At 48.9% G+C, this 24236-nt stretch overlaps 2 protein-coding genes across 4 annotated transcripts; both read right to left on the reverse strand.

Moving 5' to 3' along the window:
• Positions 1-291: 291 nt before the first annotated feature.
• Positions 292-4218, reverse strand: LOC114574131 (uncharacterized). The gene is made up of 3 exons (NM_001369630.1): positions 2198-4218; positions 1891-2009; positions 292-919 (listed from the first exon to the last, which is right to left on the reverse strand). The coding sequence occupies exons 1-3, from the start codon at positions 2561-2563 to the stop codon at positions 484-486; spliced, it is 921 nt and encodes a 306-aa protein (NP_001356559.1). The 5' UTR covers positions 2564-4218; the 3' UTR covers positions 292-483.
• Positions 4219-4377: 159 nt separating this feature from the next.
• On the reverse strand, positions 4378-13785 carry LOC100193086 (uncharacterized). 3 transcript variants are annotated; one of them, NM_001138249.2, is made up of 9 exons: positions 13622-13785; positions 13159-13233; positions 12909-13064; positions 7708-7933; positions 7549-7613; positions 7431-7475; positions 7097-7221; positions 6619-6727; positions 4378-4799 (listed from the first exon to the last, which is right to left on the reverse strand). In NM_001138249.2, exons 3-9 carry the CDS (start codon positions 13050-13052, stop codon positions 4764-4766), a joined length of 750 nt encoding a protein of 249 aa, NP_001131721.2. In that variant the 5' UTR covers positions 13053-13064; positions 13159-13233; positions 13622-13785; the 3' UTR covers positions 4378-4763. The 3 variants fall into 3 exon arrangements, with proteins under 3 accessions (NP_001131721.2, NP_001403244.1, XP_035820397.1); XM_035964504.1 differs by lacking the exon at positions 13622-13785 and adding an exon at positions 13472-13573 and having other exon boundaries at positions 4391-4799; positions 13159-13376; NM_001416315.1 differs by lacking the exon at positions 13159-13233.
• Positions 13786-24236: the final 10451 nt, after the last annotated feature.

Genomic DNA, 24236 nt, shown 5'->3' on the forward strand with positions numbered 1-24236 from the left:
GACCCTACAAAAAATTGCCCATGTAAAACTCTCAGGCCCCGTTTGTTTCCTTTCATTTCGAGGAATTGGAATCTTACTAATGGAATATGCTATTTTTTTAGAATATGACATTCCACCACTTTCCAAAGTTATCATATAAGCCTACCTCAAATTCATGGGGTGGGAAATGGAAATTGATTCTATAGATTTACATGTTATTTTTCCGATGTACAACTTATAGCACATTCTTATACTTGCGCCTGTATAACATAAATGTAGTATATAACTATCTCTCTCATATGATTTAGGATAATATACAAATATATTACATATATAAATATATAAACTTAATTAGTTTTGTCTAAATTATAATTATTAAAATGGAATTCAATTCCAACGAAACAAACGGGTCCTCAGGGATTTTTTTTTTTGCGCACTACCATTTTGGACAAGAATGACCCGAAAAAGAAGAAAAAAAAGTCTAGCCAAGAAACTCAAGCGCTCTTACAAAACTTTCTGGCAGAACACGCAGTCCTCATATCCGAGATCTTTGGGGTATATACAGACTGAATCAACACACAGGCCGCCTTTTGTATGCGTACAGTCGATCTGCATCATAGAGAACTTGAGTCCCGTCACCTCGTCTGAACTCGATACGATGAAATCACCGACGTGGTAAAGGGTCCATCTTCCAGGGTTAACTAGGTGAGACTCAGATGTAGTGTGCTGGTCATCTGAGGTTGAAAGCTGGAACCGTGTCGGTTTGATGTCCCAACCGTGGATATTCTCGGAGCCATGGCATCGGCGGCCCATCCGCTTGTGCGGTCGGCCCAAACGTAGCCGGAAGAATAGGCTGTATGAACCGGCAGGAAAGCAGAAGTCAATCTCCCCGCCGACCTCAAGCCACCAAATCTGCTGAAGATAAGCGACGCCGTGAAATCTGCAATGAAAACCATGGCACTTGGTTATGTCTTGTCCGGTTGAGTTCAGAGGAACAATGAGATAGAGCTCAAACTAACACTCCGAATGGACCACAAGCTACAACAAGCACCACAACATGCGAGGTGAATTCAAACGGGCCTCAGGGTTATTGCGCAAGTACAACAAATCAGCTCACAATAAGGGGTGCTTGGATGAGGCCTGGTTTGGTACGTTTTGCATCCAGTTTAACTCCAACTGAAGTCATGAACATTTGAATCCGAATGAACCGGCTACACAAGCTCTGAGTTGCAGTAACAGAAACCCCCATAAAGCTATCATTCGGGATTTCAGATGTTGAGGTAGATGACAGCAACTGGCAAAGTGGTGGGGGTGCTTACCGTTACCGATGACATACAAGAACAGTGCAAGGACCAAAATGTACTCAACGGGCAAGTAATGTAAGTACAATAAACCAAATCACATCAGAACAAATATTGCGGATGTTCAGTTTGCATCAGTAGCCATCAGACTAAGGATGTAGTCTTTCCGATGACACTGAAGTGGCTTTGGCTGTAAGAAGCAGGCTAATTTGCTTCAGGATTTTGTATATGTACTGTACAATGGCGCAAAAGATAAGATAGCAGCAAAAGGACTCAGTAACATTTAACAGAGCACAGAGCCTAAAAAAAATAAGTCATGCTACACATATCAATCACACTCAAAGTACTTTACTGGCTTGCTAATTTGGATAAGCTGTCCGGTACTAAGGACACCCCATGCATCCTACTGGGAAAACATACCATCAATCGTCACAAAAATATTATCATAGGTCTTTCTTGGGTAGGTATGTGAAAGAAAGATGTGTCATGTGTGTGTACCCGGAAAAGAAATCTTCAACCAGTTCATTAACAAAATAAATACACTGAGACACGATCTGAACCTCCTGATGAGTACATTTACCGTGGGAAAATGAAAACAAAAATGAAGTACCTTGATTCCTCTGTGGATAGGTGGCTCCAATACCTCCGATCATCTCTCCCTGTGATCGACATAGCCTTTGAGCAGATGGACATGCAGAAACCTCCCTTGTTCTTGTCGATCCAAAATTCCTACTCAAGTAACTGCTTTTAGTTAGACCGTCGCAGACCAAAAGCTACTCCCACAACAAACATTATTGAAGGCATCAAACATGAAAAGACAAACAGGTTCTACTGATTCAACTTATTATTATTATTTTCCAAATCATCCTCTAAAGCATTCTGTTTTGTTGGAAAATTCTAAAAAGGTATATATATACCTTGGTGCCGCCGTCGAACCGGGTGGGCCGGCAGAGGCGCGCGTATACCTCCTTCTTGATCGCCGCAGAGGAGCAGCACCTGCCACTGCCTTCGGCCGCGTCATCGCAAGCGCAGTCGTCGTCGGCCGCGGCCGCGAGTGCGGCGAGGTACCTGTAGTTGGAGGGCAACTTGGCGGCCCAGATGCAGTCGGCGGAGGCCGCGTCCCGGAACGTCCGGTTGAGGCAGGCCACCTGGCAGATCTCAGCCGGGCCGAGGTAGAGCAGCACCGCCGCGATGCAGCTCTCCGGCATGTCGCCCAGCGACGTCTGCCCCCACCCCCGGCCGTACCCGTCCGGCGCCACCACGCTCGACGCCCCAGCCCCCATGCAGTTTGCAAAAATTCGACACGCGCAATGCGAGGGGAGTTCGGTACCTTGTCTGGAGAGTGGAGCACTTTCTTCTCTATCCGGTTAGAGACAGTTGGATAACCGCCGGTCGCCCAGTTCTCCTTCAATTCAACCGGCCAGACCATGCATGAGGGTGCTCTTTCAAAGCCACACGCGTGGGGTCTGGGGTGAACAAAGGGGACGGAGGCGACTCGAGAGGAATAGGGATGGAGCCGACGAGCCGTGGAGGCGAGACTTGGAAAAGGGTCGTGGGAGTTGCGATGGAGGAGAGAACTAGGCGCCGGCTGCCTTGCTGACCTGGTGGTGGCCGTATAAAAATAGCGCGCTTTTCGGGTGGATCAGTGGATGGTTCAGCTTCTGGACAAGGAACTGGCTCAAGTGGATATTGTTGCCTTGGGAAATCATAGCCACGTCATCCGCGGCATTGTTTTGGCTAAAGATCAGTAGCAGAGAAGTGCGTGGCGATGGAGATCCGGGCGGGAGTTGGGGGACAAGGTGTGACCGCACAATCGGTTTGAAGGTTTGGTTTTCTAAGTACAAGAGACACTTAAGAGTCCACATACAATCATACTAGAATATAAATACAATCGGATTGTACGTACCCTACTGGTATAGATGGCCAAAAAGCACGAGGCCCGTGAGCCCGGCACGAAGCCCGTTTTTTGGGCCCGGTCCGAGCCCGGCACGGTAGAATAAGCGGGCGGGCTTGATAGGAAACTAGGCACGGCGGGCTAGCCTGGCACGGCTCGTTTACCTCTAAGCCCGTTAAGCCCGTTTTTTACACTAAAACGTGCTTACCGGCCCGTTTAGCCCGCTTTTCGGCCCGTTTTTTTCGTGCTAAACAGGCCGGCCCGGCCCGTTTAGGCCCAGTGTGGGTCGGGCTTGGACAGAAAATTAAGCCCGCTGACTCAGCAGACCCGGCCCGGTTTTTGGTCGGGCTTCACCGGGCCCGGGCCGGGCGGCCCGTTTGGCCATCTCTACCTACTGGTATCATGGACAATCCTTATAGCAATCTCATGAACAATCCATTGTAGATAGTTGGGATGCTATCCTAGTCCATACATACAGTTAAATTGCCTTTATCATTGTTGTCGCCATGTAGTTAGATGTCCACTCTAGTACTCTACACTCTTTGAAGAACAACATTTAAAATATGTCACTCTTACTGTTCTAGTATGATATGGGCCCAAAACAGAGTCAGAAAACATTTCCTCTCATTTTCAGAGGAGGGCCAGCAGTACAAATTTTATCCAAATCTAACCAATTTAGGATTTCTTTATGACGTCATCATGATACATGTCTCAATAGTCTATCTACAATCCAGTAGTCCCCATGACAGTTTGTCAATAGCAGCGTCCGGATCGTCTCAATAAACTGACCAATCAAAGCTAGCTACAGTGAGATTCATACCTGGCTCAATTTCCGTTGTGCATGGTAGGGCGTCAGTTACGTCATTAGGTTCGTTGCATCAACTTCCAGATGAGCGTGACGCGCGTGGTTTCGTGGCGTGTTTTGTGTCTTCTGAATTACAGTATTGTAATAAGAAGTATTGCCTTGTAACGCAGCTTTGAAACACGCAAGTTTGTCCATGCATGGGCTGCTTGCTGATGGAATACCATCATTTTCAAATCATTTAGGGACCCCACAAGTTTGAATTCCATCCATGAACCTGAAATCGTCCTATTGCGGAATGACCGATCTTACCGACGAAGATAATTGCTGCTGCAACCATGGTCCAAAATGGTTGGCTGTGAGAAAATCAGAACATTCCAGCATTCATTCTGACCATTTGCTAAACACAATGGCTGCTACTTTAAAAAAATACCAGTGCCTAAATTTCAACATTTCTCGCTGTTTCAATCCAAGTTGCAACATTCCAGAAAGTATGCTGAATGGACTGGAGACAAGATACTGAAATGAATAGTATACAGGCGATGATAAAAAGGACTGTAGTGTGGCACCAAGTCTGAAACTCTGAATGTCAAAAAGTTCAAAAGCAGAGATCTTATTGCTTTCGCTGGAGATATCACTAATTTGGCCGTGATATGGTCCTTGAGCAATGCGGCGCATTACCTGCCAGCAACAGGGCAGCATGCTTATACAAATAATGCACATCTATGCAGTACTACAGACGGTTGCTGGAGTTGGCCATCAGACGAATCTGCACTGTTTGATACTGCTAGCTGAAAACCTCCTTATTGCAAACAGGGCATACCTGCAGCGTCATGCATGCCACTAAAGGCTTAGCAGAGACCATGCTTTCTCAGAACAAGTGGAAAATTACTTAAATGGTGTGTAATATAGTTGAGACACTCATCCCTATGAATACTATAGTTCGCAAGCAAATTTGCTGTGGAATACGAAAATGATGACATGATACGAGGCACGGTAGCTTTCTTAGTCCTAAATCCTAATAGGAAAATTATATGGCACCCTCGTTAGCTAAATGTAATGTGGGGCCGTACCTATGGCCGGAACAAGAGCAAGCCGGCAACAGGCTAGGTGTCAGGTTAGATTAATGAGGGTTGATATCAGCTTAACTGATTGGGTTAGTTAGATTGGAGGGAATTTAGGAGATCTTGTTGGCCACCGGCCTATGTATGAGTGGATTAAGCAATGAAATAATCCTTCCTCCTATCTCTCTATCTCCCTCCCTAACCCTCCACCATAGATCGGTGGTAGCGAGGCACAGTCACAACAGTCAGCCAGTCACGACTACCGCCTTTGGCAGTTTGGTCCCACGCATGTGCTTCCCCTGCCTGACCATAACACTAAAGTACCATGTTGCAATGTTTCAAATATCATCATAAAAATCATGTATGTAGTACATATAGAGTTAAGTGTAGCCGCAACAATTTAGTTTCAAGTTTATCTTTGATGTCGAGATTAAAAAAACAGAAGTGTCACTGTTAGCACATGATGAACAGTGCCAAGTTGGCTACTTATCTATTTTGTTTCTTGACATCTAGTATGAATTTCAAACTGAACCGTTGCGGCTATACTTAACTTTATGTGTACTACATACATTTTTTTACCAGAGGACGTCCCCATTCTATTACAGACGTAACAGAAATACAAATCGTTCACCAGTTAGTATAGAAAGAGCACAGACAGATGGAGGAGCAGCTAGACAGGGGGGGCTCCTATGGCAATAACCTGGTTCAGGATTACCAAAGAAAAACATAGACAAGCTGGTTGCAAGTAAACCAGGGCTATCAGAGTTACAGATAAACGCGATTCACACAGGAACCAAAGTCTAAATCAATCAGCATCATAATGATAAAAGCACGAACTAAACCGACATCTGCTGAGCCTATGACAACATGATTTTTTTGAAACATTTCAACATCGTATTTTAGCTAACAAGGACACCAGCCCCCCCTGGGCATCAAATCTGCACTCACCCTATTAAATAATTCCAACAGAAGTACACTGATCAGGAACTACAACAATTCCTAGAAGGATGGAAGTTGTACTACTCGCCTCTGTCGATATCGTGTTATTTCTCTAGCTGGTGGAACAAGACCATCAAGGGAGTGCCTAAGGACATGTATAAGGGACTGAATTCCCTAATCATCCTGGTGGCCTAGGAGGTTTGGAAGCATCAGAGTTCTTGTGTGTTTAAAGGTTCTCTACCTAATATCCACGGGTTGCTACAGACCATTAAGGACGAATGTATTCTCTGGTGCATGGCAGGAGCATCTAAGCTTGGAGTGTTTCTCACTTGGTTGCTAACTCTAGCAATTTAGGCTCTAGGTTTGATCGCGTGAGTTTGTACTTTGGCTGGGTTTGTTTTCCCCAGCCCCCTTATACTTTGGTTCTTCTTACCTCAATGAAATGACAATGTGACTCTCCTGCATCGTTCGAGAAAAAAAACATGTACTAATCCATCCTAATTTTTTGTTGTTCTAGATACATAGCTTTTGTTATGCACTTAGATATATGCTATGTATCTAGAGAAGCCAAAATAATCTATAGTTTGGAGTGGAGGTAGTAAAAACTAAAAAACTAAAGACTGTGTCTAGGCAACTTACCTTATTGATCTGTAACCATTTAGCAACACAAGCTTGATGGTAGTGATGTCCACATGGCAATTTAGTCAGCCTATCTCGGTTCTTGTATGCCATACAACAGATCACACATCTGCATAAAACGAAAGAGGAGTGAGTATCAAAATGGTTTGTTACTTAAACAGCATACGTTAATACAGTGCCACCCTCTGTCCCAAATTATAGGTCAGTTTGGCTTTTCTAGGTACATAGCTTTGCTATGCACCTAGATATATAATAAAAGTTATGTAGCTAGAAAGCCAAAACGACCTATAAATTGGAATGAATGGAGTACAAACATAGATAGACACCTGGTAGCAGTGTCATAGGATGCAAATGCAACAACTAGAAAACATATTTTTCAAATATTACAACTAATCAGTATTGCCACTGCACTTACAAATATACAAAATTGTTGAGCAAAAAAAAGGAAGTCAATATCCTAATCAGCTAAACAACGTACTCATCATGTTTTTCCTTTCTGGAGAATATCCCAGTTTTGTAAGTTGAAGTTGGCAAGAGTGCTATGACACTTTCAGGCAGCCCTTTGCTTTGGGTACCAATGGCTTCCCCTAGCTGTTGCAGTTCCTGACAAAATGAAAAGAAAATCCCATTTCTTTAAAACTCAACAACATATATCTCTATAATACTAATAGCCAGAAGGTGGAAATAAAATAGAATATGCACCTAGCAAAACATATTATTGGTTACTAAAACTAAAAGCTAGCTGGGACATGCCACTTATGGATGCATAGCAACAAACAAAAAAAAGAGGGGAGGGGGCAAAACGAACGCACCTCATACGTCATATTATCTGGATCAATCACATCCTCCTCCAATACCTGTACATTGGTAATTGGCATAATAAATGGAAGTGTGTATTGATTGTCCAAAATATTTACCAGAAATATATACCTGAGGAGGTCTACTTGCAGAATTATTGCCTCTATCAAATGCTGAAGATGATGTTGTCTTTCTTCCTATACAGATAATTTGAGACAACAAACTAGCACTTAATTTGGGAAACAAATTGACTCCAGCGTCAAAGTATATAGAGTATGCAATGTAACTGACCATTATTGTCATTAAGTGAAGTGTTGGCTAGTTTGCTCTCCATTTCATGCAACTCTCTAGCTAAAGCTTCATCAACTGCTAGTTGCAACTCACACTCACAGTTTACATCTCCTGACAATTTTTGTGCATTTGATGTCCGATCATGGCCATAGCTAGAACTTGGAATCGAATGAGTTCTAGATGAACCACCACCATTACTTCCTTGAATTAAATGATACAATATTTCCTGAACAGTGTGGATGAACAAACAAGTTAATTTGAGGTTGTACTTGCTAAATGATGCTGACAATTTCAGTACAAAAGATAACAATGGTCATAAGTGTTAGATTACCTGTCTAGGGTTTGGGGTCTTCCCCATGTAATTACTATCTCAACCCTTTGTAATGGGCCAGGCCCAATTACCTAAGTCTATTAATACTACACCCAACCCTGATTAGGGTTAGGGGCTTCCATTCCAACTTGGTACCAGAGCCAGTTTCTCTTCCCTCCACCCACAGCCGCCGGGCTGCTTCCCCACAGCCGCCGGCCTCCCAGCAGCCGCCTCCGCCCGGCTCTCCCACCGGCGACGCGCGGCTCCACCCTCCCCGGCTGCGCCCGCCAGGAGCTCCTGCAGCCGCCGCGCTCTGCACCTCTTCTAGCCGGCCGCCGCCTCCTGCTCGTCGCGCGTCACGCCCCGACGCGCCAGGTCGAGGACCGCGACCGAGCGCCCGTCGCGACACCGACCGCGCGTAGCCCAGGCCCGGCGCCCCTGTGCTCGTGTTGTCCCTGCAGCTGAAACGTCGCTTGGGTGGGGTGGAGCCTGCAAGGGGAAACGCATCTTCGTCGAAGACGACGTGACGAGAGATGATGATGCGGTGGGAGGTGAGGTCCAGGCACCGATACCCCTTGTGGTCAGGGGAGTAGCCGAGGAAGAGGCAGCGAGTGGAGCGAGGGGAAAGCTTGTTAGGGGCGGTAGCGGAAATGTTAGGGTAGCAGGCACAGCCGAACACGCGCAGGTGGTCGTAGGAAGGGGTTGTGCCGTACAAGGCGAAGTGAGGTGTAGGGTGGCTCACCGCCTTCGAGGGAAGACGGTTGAGGAGATGCGTGGCGGTATGAAGGGCCTCTGCCCAGTAAGTGGCAGGGAGAGACGCCTGAAAGAGGAGGCAGCGGATCATGTTGGTGGTGGTGCGAATCATGCGCTCGGTCCGTGCCCTGCAGTGCGACAATGGCCGCGAGTTCGACAACAACGCCTCCCGCTCTTTCTTCCTCACTCACGGCGTCCAGTTGCGTCTCTCGTGTCCCTACACCTCTGCTCAGAACGGTCGGGCCGAGCGCATGATTCGCACCACCACCAACATGATCCGCTGCCTCCTCTTTCAGGCGTCTCTCCCTGCCACTTACTGGGCAGAGGCCCTTCATACCGCCACGCATCTCCTCAACCGTCTTCCCTCGAAGGCGGTGAGCCACCCTACACCTCACTTCGCCTTGTACGCCACAGCCCCTTCCTACGACCACCTGCGCGTGTTCGGCTGTGCCTGCTACCCTAACATTTCCGCTACCGCCCCTAACAAGCTTTCCCCTCGCTCCACTCGCTGCCTCTTCCTCGGCTACTCCCCTGACCACAAGGGGTATCGGTGCCTGGACCTCACCTCCCACCGCATCATCATCTCTCGTCACGTCGTCTTCGACGAAGATGCGTTTCCCCTTGCAGGCTCCACCCCACCCACCGATCTTGACTCCCTCCTCGAGTCCAACCCGGTTCCCCCCCCCCACCCCCGGCGCCCCGTCTTGCGCCGTTACCTGCTCCTCGTACAGCCACGACGCCACAGCTCGCGCCCATTTCCATGCCACGCGCGGCGCCGTCGACCCCGCCCGCGCCACGCGCGGCCACGTCGCTCATGCCTGTGCCACGCGCGGCCCCATCGACCCCGCCCGTGCCACGCGCGGCCCCGTCGATCCTGCCTGCGCCACGCGCGGCCCCGTCGACCCCGCCTGCGCCACGCGCGGCCCCGTCGATCCTGCCTGCGCCACGCGTGGCCCCGTCGACCCCGCCTGCGCCACGCGTGGCCCCGTCGACTCCGGCTCGATTCGCCAACCCCGCCCGCGTCTACCATCGCCGCGGCCACGCCACTACCTCGGCGCCCCCCGACTCGGGCCCGTCGACGAGCGCGGCCCGATTCGCCGACCCCGCCGTCTTCTATCACCACCGCGAGCCGGCCCCACCAGCCGCTCCCGACGTTCCGGCGGTTCACTCCGAGTCGTCCGTTTACCACCCGGTCGCCATCCACCGCGACCCTGGGCACGTCCACCCGATGGTGACTCGGCGCGCTGCTGGCGTTCTCCGCCCCGTCGACCGGCTGATCCTGGCAGCTACTACGTCCAGCACCCCCCCCCCCCCGACGCTTCCCCGGTGCCCTCCTCCGTTCGCAGTGCCCTCGCTGACCCACATTGGCGTCGGGCTATGGAGGAGGAGTACGCGGCCCTCTTGGCCAACCACACCTGGGACCTGGTGCCGTGTCCACCAGGCACCAACGTGGTCACCGGCAAGTGGCTCTTTCGCCACAAGCTGACCTCGGATGGCTCCCTCGACCGCTACAAGGCCCGTTGGGTCCTTCGGGGCTTCACACATCGCCCCGGAGTGGACTACGACGAGACCTTCAGCCCCGTCGTCAAGATCGCCACTGTTCGCGTCGTCCTCTCCCTCGCCCTCTCCCGCGACTGGGCGATCCATCAGCTCGATGTCAAGAATGCCTTCCTCCATGGCACTCTGTCGGAGACTGTCTACTGCAGCCAGCCCACCGGCTTCGTCGACGCTGACCGTCCGGATCTGGTCTGCCGGCTGAACCGGTCCCTGTACGGCCTCAAGCAGGCGCCACGGGCATGGTACAGTCGCTTCGCCTCCTACCTGGCCTCCATCGGCTTCGTTGAGGCCAAGTCGGACACGTCCCTGTTCATCTACCGGCGTGGCGACGACACCGTCTACCTCCTGCTCTACGTCGACGACATTGTGCTCACGGCATCCACCGCCGACCTTCTTCACCGCACGATCGTCGCCCTTCAGCGGGAGTTCGCGATGAAGGACCTGGGGCCCCTACACCACTTCCTCGGCATCACCGCCGAGCGCCGGCCCCAGGGTCTCTTCCTCCACCAGCGCTAGTACGCCATCGACGTCCTGGAGCGGGCTGGCATGTCTGACTGCAAGCCCTGCTCCACGCCTGTCGACACTCAGGCGAAGCTCTCTGAGGACGACGGGCCTCCGGTCGCCGATGCGACGTCCTACCGGAGCCTGACCGGCGCGCTCCAGTACCTCACCTTCTCCAGGCCCGACATCGCATACGCCGTCCAGCAGGTGTGCCTGCATATGCACACTCCGCGGGAGCCCCATCTCACCGCGCTCAAGCGAATTCTGCGCTACCTCCGCGGCTCCCTCGACTACGGCCTCCTTCTCCGACCATCCCCGACGTCGGAGCTCGTGGTCTACACCGACGCTGACTGGGCTGGCTGTCCCGACACGCGTCGGTCCACCTCAGGTTACGTCGTGTTCCTGGGCGCCAACCTCGTCTCTTGGGCCGCCAAGCGTCAGCCCGTCGTCTCTCGCTCCAGCGCTGAGGCCGAGTACCGTGCCGTGGCCAACGGCGTGGCAGAGGCCTCCTGGCTGCGCCAGCTCCTCCACGAGCTCCACAGTCCCCTCCAGCGCGCCACCCTCGTCTACTGCGACAACGTCAGCGTAGTCTACCTCTCCACCAACCCCGTGCAGCATCAGCGCACGAAATATGTGGAGATCGACCTGCACTTCGTCCGCGAGCGTGTCGCTGCCGGTGACGTTCGGGTTCTCAGCGTCCCCACCACGCTGCAATTCGCCGACATCTTCACCAAGGGGTTACCGTCGAGTGTCTTTTCAGACTTTCGATCCAGTCTCAACATCTGTACAGGATAGAGTTGTGACTGCGGGGGGGTGTTAGATTACCTGTCTAGGGTTTGGGGTCTTCCCCATGTAATTACTATCTCAACCCTTTGTAATGGGCCAGGCCCAATTACCTAAGTCTATTAATACTACACCCAACCCTGATTAGGGTTAGGGGCTTCCATTCCAACTATAAGCAGCACATAGCAAACGCTAATAATAATACATTGTCACGAATTTCATGAAAATGGTATTCTGTTGATTCTAATTTAACTCAGACCTCAAATATATGAACCGGTTATATCCATAGTTGCTAAGGCGGTAAGGCGAGGTAAAGAGGTCGACCCCCTTTTTACCTTTTAAGCGGTAAGGAATAAGGCGAGGCGATGCCTTACTAATATATAAATATTGAAATATATGGGAATATAGTCTTAAATGAGTAGGGATGATAGTATTAAATAGGAGTGCAAGTTCAACATAAGACAACATAATAGACTTAAAATACAACATAATTAATAGGTAGCAGTAGAAGATTAGGAAAAAATAAATATATAACTAATAGTCTCAATGATAGAAGTAAAAGATAAGAAAAAAATAAAGGGGATTAAAGACATATGGGCCACCAGCCTGCTGTTTCCCAGCCTAACCAGCCCACTACTTGGGCTAACCTACACTTCTCATATCCCTTTCTTAGCCACCACCCTGAGCCCGCACAGCAAGCCTCTCCCCCCATGCCGCCGCTCTCTCTTTCTCCCTCTCCCCTGGCGCCGCCGCCCTCCCCTGTCCTCTGTCCCCCACGCCGCCGCTCCCCTCTTTCTTCCTCTCCCTCGGTGCTGCCGTTCTTCTCCCTCCCTCTCCCGCAGTTCTCTCTCTTCCTGTCCCCACGCCGCTGTCGCAGTTCTCTCTCTTCCTCAATGCGACGCCTTAGCAAGATTCAAGGCGCTAGGGCGACGCCATATTGGCCAAGGCGGACACCTTACTCTCCGGTCTAAGGCGACAAGGACGCCTTGCTGCTAATCAGCGCCTTACCGCTTACGGGTGCCTTAACAGCTATGGCTATATCACACATGGCAAACATGTGTGAATGAATATTATCAGCAAAATAATAATAAATAATTTACAACTTTTCAACCAGACCATTGTGGATCTAGGACTCAATACCCTACTGATATAACCAGTGCTTAGGATCAACTGAAAAAACAATTTTGACTATGTTTCATTAGTCTTCCCATAATACCAGAATTCAGAAGCGCCCATGTGGGGAACACGTGGCCATTGGTCAACTAATTAAAGAAGACCACAGGAAACAGTACCCAACCTGATCTTGAAGAACTTGGGCAAGATCGTCGTCGTCGTCAAAGAAGCGCCCACCGTAATTCTCTTCGATGGCATACGGTAGAGGGACATTCATATAATCGACATACACTTTCTTCTTTCCACTTTTGTTGCCTAGCAGATACATGCTCACAAGCACCTAAAAAGAAAGTTCACAGAATATCACTTCATCAGGTTCCATGTAAATGCATCACATTGCAATCATTGTACTAAAAATTGTGAAATCGGATCACCTGCAGTCCCTCTCCCTAGCAAATTTTGTCAACTTACATATGGACTCGTCAAAATTCATAAGCATTGCTCTACAACTACAATAACAATTTTAAACTATATAAGCACACAGTTGATTAGCTACAAGCGCACAACTGCAACCCGTCTGAAGCTACTGACTGCAGATTGAGACCCTTCTTCCAATCCGGGGCCCAAAGGACTAGCACTAAATGTGATTATCCTGCGATAACATACAGGTACATCACCTATAAAAAAACAGATTAATCTCTTCCTGCAAACAAAAAACAGACTGATCTCTCTTCCAGCAATCCATACCACAACGCACACCACAAAAAACTCCCGAGGCGCAACAGGCCACAGATAAAGCAGCTCGCCGCCTCGCACAGACGCACACATCTCATGCCCCGAACATTTTGAGCGCAAACATATTGAACAAACGAGTCTGCCGGAACTTAGGAACCTAACCTCTGCGAAGAGGGAGATCGAAGCGCAGATCGGAAGCGGAACTGGAAGGGGACGAGTGAGTAGTGAGGACTGAGGAAGGAAGCGCGGCCCACCGCTTTGGCTGAAATGGCCGGCTCGCCACCAGTGGCATCGTGTAATCACGGTGTTGTGGTCTTGTGGAGTGTGGGCCGGATCGGAATCGACCCCATTTTTATTTATTTTTAAATTAAAATTTATTTAGTATTCTAACGTTTTCGTGAATAAACGATTAAATCGTGATCAAGCACCCATAACCCTAACCGGCGTAGCGGCGTCAGCCTAGTAACTAGTGAGGGCCTGCAATAATGAGTAGTCTGGACCCACCTTTAGAGCGTGGGTATCGTCGGTAGGGATGAAAACGGACAGAAACGGACGGAAAAACCTCTCTCCCGTTTCTGTATCCGCATTTTATCATCGGAAACGGGATCGGGTCCGGAATAATCGACGACGGAAATGGGAGCGGGATAAACAGAATTGTGAAAACGAACGGAAACCGAAATACTATCGGAAACTCATAATTTAATACAAATATAAATGTTATTGATGTTTGACTAGTGATTGATTGGCAGAACAATAACATAAAACAAATAGATATAGAGAGACAACATTTTATTGTTGTTTGGTTGCTAAATGTGTACATTTAACTACATCCGATGTTGTTTAAGACTTTAAATCACTTGTCATTTGAAAAGTGTCGGTGGTTACAATGGCCAATTGTGCTATAATTTGTCACCTAAATACACGATGATTTAGTTTATATACTAATGCATATTAGGCTCTGCTGGCCGAAAAATGGGCAAGACCCTCGTCGACACCACCCACCAAGAGGCCTGCGAAGACGACGCACTCGGCAAGAGGCAGCGCAACGAGCAACCCACTCCTGAAGGCAGTCTCCGCACCTGCAGCTCTAGAAGACAACCACAACTTCCCCGAGGCTTTGCTCCACCAGAGGGCGCGGACGCCACCGAGGACAGCGAAGTCATCGACGTTTTGGCAGAAGAACAGCTACAACTGCGCGCCTTGCGCATCAAGAACCGCAACCTCAAGAAGAAAAAAGAGATCCTCGAGGCCAAGCGCCAACACGTGTCCGCACAAGCCAAGGTGCGACAGATGATACGCGGCGAAGAGCAGAACGCTCAGGAGCTTGAACAAGAGATCGCCTCATGCAGAGCGAAGGCCAACTCGGCCTGCAACACGGCCCACCCTTCCAACAACGCGCTCAAATCGAAGACCTGTTCATCCCTCAGCGCGGACACACCGTCCCACACGTCGCGACATTCCAAGGCGTCAACTATCTTGACGAGCGGAGTCCCCTGGCGCCTCACCTGCAGGTGTCACCAAGGCCCGCCAACTTCAGGGCAGGGACCTATCCCAAGTACAACGGCAGCACTGACCCAGCACAATACATCATGAGCTATCAGGTCGCCGTTGCATCATCCGGAGGGGACGACGCCACGATGGCCAAGTCATTCATCATTGCCCTCGAAGGCCCAGCCCTCACCTGGTACACCAGATTACCGCCATTGTCCATCGACTCCTGGAGAAGTCTCCGGGACAAATTCTTGCTCAACTTCCAAGGGTACCACCCAAACACCGACGCCTTGGCCGAACTTTCACTCTGCAAGCAGCTGGAAAAAGAGACTCTGTGGGAGTGAAAGTCGCCTAGAGGGGGGGTGAATAGGGCGAAACTGAAATTCTTAAAATAATCACAACTACAAGCCGGGTTAGCGTTAGAAATATAATCAAGTCCGCGAGAGAGGGTGCAAAACAAATCACAAGCGAATAAGGAGTGTGACACGTGGATTTGTTTTACCGAGGTTCGGTTCTTGCAAACCTACTCCCCGTTGAGGTGGTCACAAAGACCGAGTCTCTTTCAACCCTTTCCCTCTCTCAAACGGTCCCTCGGACCGAGTGAGTTTTTTTTCTCAATCACTTGGAACACAAAGTTCCCACAAGGACCACCACAAGATTGGTGTCTCTTGCCTCAATTACAAGTGAGTTTGATCGCAATGAAGAATCAAAGAAAGAAGAAAGCAATCCAAGCGCAAGAGCTCGAAAGAACACAGGCAAACCTCTCTCACTTATCACTAGGGCGTTGTGTGGAGTTTGGAGAGGATTTGATCACTTGGGTGTGTCTAGAATTGAATGCTAGAGCTCTTGTAAGTAGTTGAAGTGGAAAAACTTGGATGTCTTGAATGTGGGGTGGTTGGGGGTATTTATAGCCCCAACCACCAAACTAGCCGTTTGGTGGTAGCTGACTGTCGTATGGTGCACCGGACAGTCCGGTGCACACCGGACATGTCCGGTGCGCCAGCCACGTCACCAGGCCGTTGGGATTCGACCGTTGGAGCTTCTGACTTCTGGGCCCGCCTGGATGTCCGGTGTACACCGGACAAGTACTGTAGATTGTCCGGTGCACGGTCTCGCGCGTGCCTGACTTCTGCGCGCTTCTGGCGCACATTAAATGCGTCTGCAGGTGACCGTTGGCGCGAAGTAGTCGTTGCTCTGTTGGTTCACCGGACAGTTCGGTGTACACCGTACATGTCCGGTGAATTATAGCGGAGCAAATTCCCGAAGCTGGCGAGTTCCAGAGCCGCTCTTCCTTGGGGCACCGGACACTGTCCGGTGTACACTGGACAGTCCGGTGAATTATAGCGGAGCGCCTCTGGATTTTCCCGAAGGTGACGAGTTTGACTTGGAGTCCCCTGGTGCACCGGACACTGTCTGGTGGTGCACCGGAAACTGTCCGATGGCACACCGGACAGTCCGGTGCGCCAGACCAGAGGTGCCTTCGGTTATCCCTTGCTCTCTTTGTTGAACCCCATACTTGGTCTTTTTATTGGCTAAGTGTGAACCTTTGGCACCTGTATAACTTGTACACTAGAGCAAACTAGTTAGTCCAATTATTTGTGTTGGGCAATTCAATCACCAAAATCTTTTAGGAAATAGGTGTAAGCCTAATTCCCTTTCAATCTCCCCCTTTTTGGTGATTGACGCCAACACAAATCAAAGCAAATATAGAAGTACATAATTGAACTAGCTTGCATAATGTAAGTGCAAAGGTTGCTTGGAATTGAGCCAATCTAAATACTTATAAGATATGCATGGATTGTTTCTTCATTTTTAACATTTTGGACCACACTTGCACCACATGTTTTGTTTTTGCAACTTCTTTTGCAACATGTTCTTTTGGAATTGATCATTGTCGTCATCTTGAGGTTTTTGCAACACATGTTTTTTTGCAAGTTCTTTTGCAACACATGTTTTTTTGGAAGTTCTTTTGCAACATATTTTAAAGGTTTTTGCAACATGTTTTGTTTTTGCAAGTTCTTTTGGAATTGATCATTGTCGTCATCTTGAGGTGGCTCATTTGCTTGATCTTCTCATTCATCAACTTGAGCCTCATCCTCATTTTGAGTTGGTGGAGATGCTTGCGTGGAGTAGGATGGTTGATCTTGTGCATTTGGAGGCTCTTCGGATTCCTTAGGACACACATCCCCAATGGACATGTTCCTTAGCGCGATGCACGGAGCCTCTTCAATACCTATCTCATCAAGATCAACTTGCTCTACTTGAGAGCCGTTAGTCTCATCAAACACAACGTCACAAGAAACTTCAACTTGTCCAGTGGACTTGTTAAAGACTCAATATGCCCTTGTGTTTGAATCATATCCTAGTAAAAAGCCTTCTATAGTCTTAGGAGCAAATTTAGATTTTCTACCTCTTTTAATAAGAATGAAGCATTTGCTACCAAAGACACTAAAATATGAAATGTTGGGCTTTTTACCGGTTAGGAGTTCGTATGATGTCTTCTTGAGGATTCGGTGTAGATATAACCGGTTGATGGCGTAGCAGGCGGTGTTGACCGCCTCGGCCCAAAACCGATCCGAAGTCTTGTACTCATCAAGCATGGTTCTTGCCATGTCCAATAGAGTTCGATTCTTCCTCTCCACTACACCATTTTGTTGTGGGGTGTAGGGAGAAGAGAACTCATGCTTGATGCCCTCCTCCTCAAGGAAGCCTTCAATTTGAGTGTTCTTGAACTCCGTTCCGTTGTCGCTTCTAATCTTTTTGATCCTCAAGCCGAACTCATTTTGAGCCCGTCTCAAGAATCCTTTTAAAGTCTCTTGGGTATGTGATTTTCCTGCAAAAAGAACACCCAAGTGAAGCGAGAATAATCATCCACAATAACTAGACAGTACTTACTCCCGCCGATGCTTATGTAAGCGATCGGGCCGAATAGATCCATGTGTAGGAGCTCCAGTGGCCTGTCAGTAGTCATGATGTTCTTGTGTGGATGATGAGCACCAACTTGCTTCCCTGCTTGGCATGCGCTACAAATCCTGTCTTTCTCAAAATGAACATTTGTTAATCCTAAAATGTGCTCTCCCTTTAGAAGTTTGTGAAGATTCTTCATCCCAACATGGGCTAGTCGGCGGTGCCATAGCTAACCCATGTTAGTCTTAGCAATTAAGCAAGTGTCGAGTTCAGCTCTATCAAAATTCACTAAGTATAGCTGACCCTCTAACACTCCCTTAAATGCTATTGAATCATCACTTCTTCTAAAGACAGTGACACCTACATCAGTGAATAAACAGTTGTAGCCCATTTTGCATAATTGAGAGACGGAAAGCAAATTATAATCTAATGAATCTACAAGAAAAACATTGGAAATAGAATGGTTAGGTGATATAGCAATTTTACCCAATCCTTTGACCAAACCTTGATTTCCATCCCCGAATGTGATAGCTCGTTGGGGATCTTGGTTTTTCTCGTAGGAGGAGAACATTTTCTTCTCCCCTGTCATGTGGTTTGTGCACCCGCTGTCGATAATCCAACTTGAGCCCCCGGATGCATAAACCTACAAAACAAGTTTAGTTCTTCACTTTAGGTACCCAAATGGTTTTGGGTCCTTTGGCATTAGATACAAGAACTTTGGGTACCCAGACACAAGTCTTTGACCCCTTGTGCTTGCCCCCAACATATTTGGCAACTACCTTGCCGGATTTGTTAGTCAAAACATAAGATGCATCAAAAGTTTTAAATGAGATGTCATGTTCATTTGATGCACTAGGAGTTTTCTTCTTAGGCAACTTAGCACGGGTTGGTTGCCTAGAGCTAGATGTCTCACCCTTATACATAAAAGCATGATTAGGGCCAGAGTGAGACTTCCTAGAATGAATTCTCCTAATTTTGTCCTCAGGATAACCGGCAGGGTATAAGATGTAACCCTCGTTATCCTGAGGCATGGGAGCCTTGCCCTTAACAAAGTTGGATAATTTCTTAGGAGGGGCACTAAGTTTGACATTGCCTCCCTGTTGGAAGCCAATGCCATCCTTGATGCCAGGGCGTCTCCCATTATAGAGCATACTTCTAGCAAATTTAAATTTTTCGTTTTCTAAGTTATGCTCGGCAATTTTAGCATCTAGTTTTGCTATATGATCATTTTGTTGTTTAATTAAAGCCATGTGATCATGTATAGCATTAACATCAACATTTCTACATCTAGTACAAATAGAAGTGTGCTCAACGGTAGATGTAGAGGGTTTGCAAGATTTTAATTCTACAATCTTAGCATGCAATATATCATTCTTAGTTCTAAGGTCAGAAATGGTAGCATTGCAAACATCAAAATCTTTAGCCTTAGCAATTAATTTTCCATTCTCAATCCTAAGGCTAGCAACAGACATGTTTAATTCTTCAATCTTAGCAAGCAAATCATCATTATCATTTCTAAGATTGGGAATATCACAAACATTTGAATCAACCTTAGCTAATAGATTGGCATTTTCATTTCTAAGGTTGTCTATTGTCTCATGGCAAGTGCTTAGCTCACTAGATAATTTTTCACATTTCTCAACTTCTAGAGCATAAGCATTTTTAACTTTAACATGCTTTTTGTTTTCCTTGATTAGGAAGTCCTCTTGGGAGTCCAAGAGATCATCCTTATCATGGATGACACTAATCAATTCATTTAATTTCTCTTTTTGTTGCATGTTTAAGTTGGCAAAAAGAGTGCCCAAGTTATCTTCCTCATCACTAGCATTTTCATCACTAGAGGATTCATATCTAGTGGAGGATTTAGATTTAACCTTCTTCTTTTTGCCGTCCTTTGCCATGAGGCATTTGTGGCTGATGTTGGGGAAGAGAAGTCCCTTGGTGACGGCGATGTTGGCGGCGTCCTCGTCGTCGGAGGAGTCGCTAGAGCTTTCGTCGGAGTCCCACTCCCTACAAACATGGGCATCGCCGCCCTTCTTTTTGTAGTATCTCTTCTTCTCCTTTCTTCTCCCCTTCTTGTCATCGCACCTGTCACTGTCACTAGATATTGGACATTTTGCAATAAAATGACCGAGCTTACCACATTTGTAACACACTTTCTTGGAGCGGGGTTTGTAGTCCTTCCCCCTCCTTTGTTTGAGGATTTGGCGGAAGCTCTTGATGACGAGCGCCATTTCCTCATTGGGCGTCGATTGATTGTCTACTTGGTGTAGACTCCTCCTTCTTTTCCTCCGTCGCCTTGAATGCAACCGGTTGAGCTTCGCACGTGGAGGGGCTGTCAAGCTCGTTGATTTTCCGTGAGCCCTTGATCATAAATTCAAAGCTCACAAAATTCCCGATTACTTCCTCGGGAGTCATTAGAGTATATCTTGGATTGCCACGAATTAATTGTACTTGAGTAGGGTTAAGGAAAATAAGTGATCTCAAAATAACCTTAACCACCTCGTGATCATCCCATTTCTTGCTCCCGAGGTTGCGCACTTGATTCACCAAGGTTTTGAGCCGGTTGTACATATCTTGTGGCTCCTCCCCCTGGAGAAGACGGAAGCGACCGAGCTCCCCCTCGATCGTTTCCCGCTTGGTGATTTTGGTGAGTTCATCACCCTCGTGCACGGTCTTGAGCACGTCCCAAACTTCCTTGGCGCTCTTCAATCCTTGCACCTTGTTGTACTCCTCCCTACTTAGAGAGGCGAGGAGTATGGTTGTGGCTTGGGAGTTGAAGTGCTCGATTTGGGTCACCTCGTCCTCATCATAATCCTCATCCCCTACGGATGGTACCTGTGCTCCAAACTCAACAACATTCCATATACTTTTGTGGAGTGAGGTTAGATGAAATTTCATTAAGTCACTCCACCTAGCATAATCTTCACCGTCAAAGGTTGGCGGTTTGCCTAATGGAACAGAAAGTAATGGAGTATGTCTAGAAGTACGAGGATAATGTAAGGGGATCTTACTAAACTTCTTGCGCTCATGGCGCTTAGAAGTTATGGAGGGCGCGTCGGAGCCGGAGGTAGAAGGTGATGAAGTGTTGGTCTCGTAGTAGACCACCTTCCTCATCTTCTTTATTTTGTCGCCACTCCGATGCGATTTGTGAGAAGAAGTCTTCTTCTTCTCCTTCTTCTTATCCTTGTTGCGGGACTCTTCCGATGAAGCTTTCCCTAGGCTTGTAGTGGGCTTGTCGCCGGTCTCCATCTCCTTCTTGGCGAGTTCTCCCGACATTACTTCGAGCGGTTAGGCTCTAATGAAGCACCGGGCTCTTATACCAATTGAAAGTCGCCTAGAGGGGGGTGAATAGGGCGAAACTGAAATTCTTAAAATAATCACAACTACAAGTCGGGTTAGCGTTAGAAATATAATCAAGTCCACGAGAGAGGGTGCAAAACAAATCACAAGCGAATAAGGAGTGTGACACGTGGATTTGTTTTACTGAGGTTCGGTTCTTGCAAACCTACTCCCCGTTGAGGTGGTCACAAAGACCGGGTCTCTTTCAACCCTTTCCCTCTCTCAAACAGTCCCTCAGACCGAGTGAGCTTTTTTTCTCAATCACTTGGAACACAAAGTTCCCACAAGGACCACCACAAGATTGGTGTCTCTTGCCTCAATTACAAGTGAGTTTGATCGCAATGAAGAATCAAAGAAAGAAGAAAGCAATCCAAGCGCAAGAGCTCGAAAGAACACAAGCAAATCTCTCTCACTTATCGCTAGGGCGTTGTGTGGAGTTTGGAGAGGATTTGATCACTTGGGTGTGTCTAGAATTGAATGCTAGAGCTCTTGTAAGTAGTTGAAGTGAAAAAACTTGGATGTCTTGAATGTGGGGTGGTTGGGGGTATTTATAGCCCCAACCACCAAACTAGCCGTTTGGTGGTGGCTGACTGTCGTATGGTGCACCGGACAGTCCGGTGCACACCGGACATGTCCAGTGCGCCAGCCACGTCACCAGGTCGTTGGGATTCGACCGTTGGAGCTTCTGACTTCTGGGCCCGCCTGGATGTCCGGTGTACACCGGACAAATACTGTAGATTGTCCGGTGCACCGTCTCGCGCGTGCCTGACTTCTGCGCGCTTCTGGCGCGCATTAAATGCGCCTGCAGGTGACCGTTGGCGCGAAGTAGCCGTTGCTCTACTGGTTCACCGGACAGTCCGGTGTACACCGGACATGTCCTATGAATTATAGCGGAGCAAATTCCCGAAGCTGGCGAGTTCCAGAGCCGCTCTTCCCTGGGGCACCGGACAGTCCGGTGAATTATAGCGGAGCGCCTCTGGATTTTCCTGAAGGTGACGAGTTTGACTTGGAGTCCCCTGGTGCACCGGACACTGTCCGATGGTGCACCGGACACTGTCCGGTGGCACACCGGACAGTCCGGTGCGCCAGACCAGAGGTGCCTTCGGTTATCCCTTGCTCTCTTTGTTGAACCCCATACTTGGTCTTTTTATTGGCTAAGTGTGAACCTTTGGCACCTGTATAACTTGTACACTAGAGCAAACTAGTTAGTCCAATTATTTGTGTTGGGCAATTCAATCACCAAAATCTTTTAGGAAATAGGTGTAAACCTAATTCCCTTTCAGGGAGTACTACCGCAAGTTTTTGACCCTCAAGTCACAACTGCCTTCAGTTGATGACCAAATCGCCATCCACTACACCATCAGTGGCCTTCGGTCCGGCGTCCTTTACAGCCACTGCATCAGGGATCCGCCCAAGAACCTCCAGGAGTTGTATCAGCTATTTGAAAAATATGCCAGATCCGAAGAGCTCCACCAGCGCAAAGTCGAGTCTCAGAGGAAACCCAAAGACACTCCACAGTCCAGCCGCACGTGGACGAGGCCTTCGCAGCCAGACTCTGGTCGGGACGACCGCAATCAGCAGCAGGTGCACAACATCGTCAACCAGCACCCCGCTGGCGAGGCCCCTCGCCGCCAGGAATATCCCCTAGGGCCGCGGGAACGGAACTCGTGGTCAGGGCCGGGGACGTGCGCAGCAGCCGCGCAGATTTTACTGCCTGTTCCACGGCGAAGACTGCGCCCACCCTACCAGAGACTGCCCAAAGACGAAGGCCACCAGAGACAGGATGGCACGGGCGCAACCAGCCGACAACCCTAGAGTTGTCGCGCACACATATCAGCAACCCCCTCCGCCATACATCCACAGCCCCGCTCCGCATCCACCGCAACACGCATACCAACACCACCAGGAGGTACAAATCGTACCTCCTCCACCCCAACCTCCACACCAGCAACAACAAAACATCCATCACCCCCACGCCCCAAAGCAAGAGGACTTCGCCGATCAGCCGTATCGCGGAGTCATTCATATGATCACTGGGGGGTCCAGCGCTGACTTCGACACAAAGTGGGAGAAGAGGGACCATTACCGTAGCGTCAACCACGTCGCTGTCACAGGCCCAGTCGCGCAGACAAAGTGGTCCCATGTGCCACTAACCTTCGACGCCCGAGACATCGATCTGCGCAGCGCACCCCACATCGACGCCATGGTTATCAACTGCAGCGTGGCAGGCTGGGACCTGCATAAAGTCTTAGTCGACAATGGCAGCCAGACGGATATCATCTTCCTCCATGTCTTCGATCGCATGGGCATAAGCCACAGCCTGCTCAAGCCTTCGGATAACCCGCTGTACGGTTTCGGCGGCAAGGGCACCTTTCCTGTCGGCAAAATAGATTACCTCTCTCCTTCGGTGTAGCACCCAATGCCCAAAGTGAGCAAGTCACATTCGACATCGTCGACATGGTGTACCCGTACAACGCCATAATGGGCCGAGGCTCCATCAACAAGTTTGAGGCAGCCATTCACGGACTCTACCTGTGCATGAAGATACCAGGTCCGCAAGGCGCTATCACGGTCTACGGCAACCAGCAGGCTACACGTAACATAGAACGAGACTTCGTCCCCGGACAAAGAAACGTGCACTTCCTCACGGCCCAGCGTGAGGTCCCCGCGTCTGCTAGTCCAACTGACAAAGAGCACGACAAAGCACAGCTGCAGAGCAACGACGGGACCAAGACTGTTCCCCTCGACCAGGCCACGCCCAAGCAGACGGTCACCATCAGCGAAGACCTCACTTCGCATGATGAGGAGAGACTCCTCTGCTGCCTGTCCAAGAATAAAGACGTCTTCGCCTGGTCCGCCTTCGACCTAGTCGGAGTCAGTCGCTCCATCATCGAGCACAGTTTAGGAATCGACCCTTCGGTGAGGCCGAAGAAGCAGCGGCTGCGTAAGATGTCTGACGAAAAGACAGAAGCCGTCAAGGCCGAGGTACATCGCCTGCTTGAGGCCAAATTTATCGAGCCAATTGCCTACCCCACAT

This window comes from Zea mays, chromosome 2 (assembly GCF_902167145.1).
Source record: "Zea mays cultivar B73 chromosome 2, Zm-B73-REFERENCE-NAM-5.0, whole genome shotgun sequence".
In the NCBI taxonomy this organism is placed as follows: Eukaryota; Viridiplantae; Streptophyta; class Magnoliopsida; order Poales; family Poaceae; genus Zea; species Zea mays.